The 6,161-nt window shown below is 49.4% G+C and overlaps 1 protein-coding gene across 1 annotated transcript in view; it reads right to left on the reverse strand.

Moving 5' to 3' along the window:
• Positions 1-6,161, reverse strand: part of RNF213 (ring finger protein 213) — a 76,706-nt gene that overhangs the window by 60,261 nt on the left and 10,284 nt on the right. Inside the window, 2 exon segments of the mRNA XM_009886833.1 lie at positions 709-798; positions 2,287-2,864. Coding sequence (XP_009885135.1) covers positions 709-798; positions 2,287-2,864 — 668 coding nt within the window.

The raw sequence follows: 6,161 nt of genomic DNA on the forward strand, positions 1-6,161 counted from the left end.
AAAAAAAAAAAAAAAAAGAAAAAAAAAACCAACAAGCTAAAGAAGGAACAATGCAATGTCTGTTTATTCACCTTGGAAGATAAATTCTGTGTCACTTCCTCCACTGCAGCTAGTACCAACATCTTCCTGCTACACTGGGTCAAGGCGGAACGACCAGGAGGAGAAGGGACAAGACCAGCTACCACCTTCTATAGCAGGTGAAATGCAAGCAACTCTTGAGAATTCTGTAGTTTTAATGTTCAAGACTTTCTCAGCAAGTACGCAGAGCAGTGCCGAGCATGATGCTCACTAACGAGATCAGGCCAACTGATTACTAAGCTGGCTTCCGTACTGTTGCCCTCCATGCAGCAAAGGTACTGTTAGGGGGAGCTGTACCGCTCAGCACATCAGCTCTCCGCATACGCAACACTTCACGTAAGCAAACACATCTACAGTTTGCCTAGGAACACCGGCAGCAGCACCCCCATGCCGACCAACGGGATTCGTGGTGATGCAGCCCCGCGTCATTGCTTTTCAAAAGACAGAGCAACAAGTTACCCGCTACTCCTGCTCCTCAGCACCGACAAAGAGCCTTACCCTCTTCTGCTTCAAATGTTGCTGGATCAGCTCCAGCAGCAACGCGACCTCCTCCTCCTCCTCTGTTTCAGTTGAGGAAGGAGTCCCACCTGCAGTGCGTTCAGGCATGGTCTCTGAGGTATTGATCAAAGCTGCCTCAGGTCCTTTGGTCTGACTTGTCTTCTCAGCTACTTCGTGCATTTTCCCACTTGGGGTCTTCTTTTTCTCCTTTGTGTCTTCATTCTGCGATAGGAAGACAAACAATGCCCAATTAAAAAGGAGACCCTGGAAGCACATCTGCAGAAACATCCGACAACTCTGCAGACCGGCGGGGATACCCAAATATCACAGCATACCAGCTAGCTTCATTTTTCTGCAAATACTAATCCCTCATGGAGGGAAGCTACTGATTAAGGAAAATAACACATGGAATGCAAGAGGAATCCAACCCAAACACATTGCTGTTGAGAGATATTAGTTGTTTAGCTTAAATAAGTAAGTTTTAATTAGAATAAATTACTTAGGGTTATAGTATGGTGTGATTTATGCTGTTTGCCTAGCTTTACTTGGCATGAGCAGCTAGCTTTGCTGAAGCCTTTAAGCCGCAACAGAGTTAATTTTCTTAGTAATTTTCCTAGCAGCTGGTACAGTGCCATGTTTAGTCTTTTAGTATGAGGAAAATGTCGATAACACAATAATGCTTTGGTAGTGTTTTCTCTAAGTCTGGGACTTTTCAGTTCCCCGTGTTCTGCCAGCGAGCACAGGTGCACAAGAAGCATAAACCAGAAGATAAGGAGGCTACAACCATCAGCAGAGACTGCAAATCAACAAAGTAAGAGCAGTCAGCGGCCGGCCTGCCTGGACACAGAAAAAGAATCCAATAAGGTGTTAGAAGACCCCAGACCAAAAATCACCAGTGGACTAAAAGCTGCATGAACAGCATGAGGAGTGTGTGAGTGGCGTGTCTATAGATGGCAAAGGTATAATTGCCCAGAGACTTCTTTGTTCGACGTCTCTTTCTGGAGGCACCCAGCTAGCTGACCCTGCTGCTGATCCTTTCAATTACACTATTTATTTTTGTAATATTCAATGCCTGAGAATCTGCTGTGGGAAACCCAGGATTGAGCCGGAAGAAGGAGGAAGGACGCCTGAGAGTAAGTCCGTGTGTGGGGAGTCAAAAGGGACACTCACTGCGAAGGGACCCGGTCCCAGCAGTTAAAGACTCGGGGCGGTGTGTGTGCGACTCCTTGAATGGTGTGTGAATGCTCAGGCAGCGGCTTCTCCTTTAACGTTGGTAAGAAATCAGGCCAATAAGCCACACATCCCCAGAGGATGGGGCATACAGAAAATGAAAGACAAACAACAGCAATTTACAGCTTTACAGGCCAGTCGATGAGTGGAGCACAGACACCTATAAAGCATGAACAAATCCTCCTTAGAGGACATCCAACAGAGCCCACTGGAGAGCACACCTGGAAGGGCGGCTAGAGAAGAGAAGTTCACAGCTCCTGGGCGTAACTGAGCAACCACTCGCTGAGAGCGCTGGGTTAGGACTAACACACAGGACAGCAAACGCAAAAAAGAAACTCTTCACAGTGCTCCCTGCTTTCACCCCACATCCCCAGCCTCGCGGTCTTCACCTTCACCAACAGCACAATCAAGTCACCGTTATAAGGGGACGCTTTGCCCATCACAACCAAATGCTCACCAGAGCGTTCACTCACCACTTACCTTGGAAGTCAGACAGCTCGCTTTCTCCGTGGTGTCTCGTTCCTCCGTCCCGGCCTGCGAGTGTTTGACCACCGGTGCAGCCTTTGCGTCTTGACTTGGACGTTCAGCACAGGGAGGTGCAGGTTCACTTTTAGGCACTCCCGTACCAGGAGACGGCCCAGAGGAAAGGCTCGCTCTCCCTGCTGGGGAGGCCACCTTCTTACTGCTACCCGAGGACTGGGAATCTCGTCTGGCTTCTGGAAGCCGGCCAGCGGCAGGGGCACCACTGCCCTCTTCCACGTTACTCCTGACCGTTTCTCCGCGCTCTCTGGTACTTCCACCCCTCACCTTCTCCTTTGGGGCTGCAGCGCTTGGAGATGGGGCAGCCACATCATCCGTGCGTCTCTGCTTTGGTGGCGTCATCACATCTACGCTGCTGTGACCGCCTTCGGCAACCGCTTCCAGGCTGCCAGCTGCCTTTCCAGAGTCACCCCACGCCCCGTCGCTTTCATGTGCGCCTCCACTCTCGCCCGCAAGTACATCAGCACCTGCTTTGGCTACTTCACTGCCCGGGGTTTGGACTTCTTGTGGAGTAACACCTGTAGCAGGCAATTCTGTGGTTTGAGCTGGTGCTGTGCTTAGAGGAGGCAGGGAGTCCTCCTCCACGGAGGTGGAAGAACCCTTCTTTGCTTTATTCCTCTTCTTTTTCTATATCAGGGGAAAAAAAAAAAAAAAAAAGAAAAAAAAAACCAACAAGCTAAAGAAGGAACAATGCAATGTCTGTTTATTCACCTTGGAAGATAAATTCTGTGTCACTTCCTCCACTGCAGCTAGTACCAACATCTTCCTGCTACACTGGGTCAAGGCGGAACGACCAGGAGGAGAAGGGACAAGACCAGCTACCACCTTCTATAGCAGGTGAAATGCAAGCAACTCTTGAGAATTCTGTAGTTTTAATGTTCAAGACTTTCTCAGCAAGTACGCAGAGCAGTGCCGAGCATGATGCTCACTAACGAGATCAGGCCAACTGATTACTAAGCTGGCTTCCGTACTGTTGCCCTCCATGCAGCAAAGGTACTGTTAGGGGGAGCTGTACCGCTCAGCACATCAGCTCTCCGCATACGCAACACTTCACGTAAGCAAACACATCTACAGTTTGCCTAGGAACACCGGCAGCAGCACCCCCATGCCGGCCAACGGGATTCGTGGTGATGCAGCCCCGCGTCATTGCTTTTCAAAAGACAGAGCAACAAGTTACCCGCTACTCCTGCTCCTCAGCACCGACAAAGAGCCTTACCCTCTTCTTTGACTTCCTAGAAGAATCACCGGCCATGCACTGAGGTGCTGTCTTCGAGCTACCGCTTGGAGCTGTTACACCCTCCAGCAGTGATGATCCCTCTTCCTCTGTTTCAGTAGCGGAAGGAGTCCCACCTGCAGTGCATTCACGTGTGGTCTCTGAGTTATGGATCAGAGCTCTTTTGTTCTCCATCAGCAATCGTCCCTCCTCCTTTGTTTCAGTGGTGGAAGAAGGCCCATCACCACCTTTTCCCTTCACATCTGGAGGCTCTGCTCCTGTGTCAGGAACTGGAGTGAGCTCCACCTCTCTTCCTTCTGCAATGGAGGCAAGGTTCATTGTTAGACTAGAGATTTGGGAAAGAAAACAGTTCTCAGCTGGTGGTGAGCAAACAGGGTCCACTGCTGACTAAATGTATCAATTGAACACACAGGAGCTGCTCTGTTGTTCCCTATTCAACAGCTACCACAGCAATGACACCATCCTCCCTAGCACAGCCTCCTTCCCTCTCCAAGGCCCCTGCAGTTGGTAGCAGAATAATTAAGATAAGAAACCACTGTATTGAGGTATACTGATCTATCCCTGTCCTACTGCCAGCTAGCACGCTACGGCCAAAGCAGCAGGCACTGGGAACCACAACTGTCTGTCAAAACACTCAAAGACCCCCAAGATGTGCAGTGACAGTACGTTGGCACTGTTCTCAGCTTTCACAGCCTTCTGGACAGGCTGTGTGACCTCTACCACGCAGCTGAGTGTTGTGTCCCGGAAGGCATGGGAAACTCCCATTTTACCTTCAACATTTTTATCCAGTCCTTAAAACCCATGAAAAGGCAGCTTGGAGCCGAGTCAGGCATCAGAGTAGATCTCTATTTTCTGCAGAGCTGTCTCTCAGGCTCTTCAGCACTGCTTCTACCCTGAGAGCAAAAGCTTTTAACCTCTTTGAGTGGAGCTCAACCAACACCAAGAGACACTGATTTCCTCAGGGTATTTTTGGGAGCCAGAGCACAAAAATCACAGTGAAGGTAGCTCACAGCCCCTTTGAGTATTACAGCCCAAAGGCTGCACCATGCTTAATGACAGTGGGTTGTTTTGTACCTGAAGCAGACACCTTTTGCAATATTGTTTCACATCCAATTTAGTATCATGCCATTATCTGAAGAAATTAAACTCTTCCCTGAGCTTTTGCTGCTCCTCAGTGATTCTGTTGACAAGGCTTGACCTGTACACATTTCTCTACTGGAACTCCCTGGTGCCCCAGACGCAGAGCATATTTACCTGGTAAAGCACTACAACTCCTCCCACCACCTTTAATCATTGACAGAAGCAGGGACAAAGCTTTCGGACCACCATAACAGATGTTTTGGATGTTTTTCCTAGAGCATTTAAGACCTGGAGATCCTGGGTTTGTTATCTTGCCATTCTGGACTACAGAGTGATTTGGTTAGAATTGATCTTGTCAGGACGACACCAGGCTGATTCTGATTTAGTGTATTCTTTTAGGATCCTACTTCTTCATATCAACACATCAAAAGCAATTCTGGTGGCCCACACTGCTCTCTCTTTAAGCAAATAAAGGATTAGGAAATCTTTCTCCCAGTGTAACTGCATTAATTACGTACTTGATTCTGTTACTGTTCATAGAGGCAGAATTGGAGTCTTGTCAAACAGAAATTCAGGGAGTGAATTCTAAAACTAACAATAAGCTGAAGATAGGAAATTCTAGTTCAAGAGGGACTAGACCAGTCTTTGTAACACAGCATTCCATAAAAACAGCACCAGTTCACTGGCAAAACAGAAACTAGCTCAACACTGGAGATCTGAGTGTGGAGAATGTGTGTAGGAGGTGTCAGCGACTGACTCGCTTCTCTCTCCATCCCCCTCCAGTGACTGCAAAGGCAAGGAATACTCCATCTCTGGCCAGTAACAAGGGAATTTTGAGATAAGAGCAGCATGCGATGACCTGGCCAGAGCAGAGCAGCCCAGAGCCACAGAAGCACCGGGGCTAACACGAGAACCAGTGGACAGCCGCAGCCTCTGGTCAGCGTGCAGCCCCAGGGCACGCCAGACCCCGCATGGTGTCCCCCAGCTCGCCCCACGTCATATCCTCCTACCTGGATCCTCGTCCCCAGTGCCGGCGACAGCAGCCAGCTGGGCCCCACATTTGCTGCAAGAACCAGGAGAATCATCCCCAGAAACAAAGTGGCACGCACAGCGCTTCATGTCTCCCAGCCGCAAACTCGGCGAGATAAGCTTTTTTGGAGCCACAGAGGGAGAGAAAAGGATGGGGCAGAAAGAGAAATACAAATATTAATGTGAAGTAATGAACCTTTGTCACATAACCTTCCTCCCAGCTCCAGTTTTTATTTTCAGGACACAAACTGCGACACTTGAGCAAGGCCCTCGCTCGCGGAGGGAACTGCCGGTGCCCCTCAGCTGTGCCAGCTCACAGGCTGGGGGGGAAACCACAAACGCTTTAAAGAACAAACAAATAGAAATAGCTACCCCACTTTGCACAGAGACTTTTTAAGATTAAACGCACTGGGAACGCACCGGGCCCGGCGGGGCACAGCGAGGGCAGCGCGGCCCGGCAGGCCTGGACACA

This window comes from Charadrius vociferus, unplaced genomic scaffold (assembly GCF_000708025.1).
Source record: "Charadrius vociferus isolate BGI_N301 unplaced genomic scaffold, ASM70802v2 scaffold1116, whole genome shotgun sequence".
NCBI classification, from domain to species: domain Eukaryota; kingdom Metazoa; phylum Chordata; class Aves; order Charadriiformes; family Charadriidae; genus Charadrius; species Charadrius vociferus.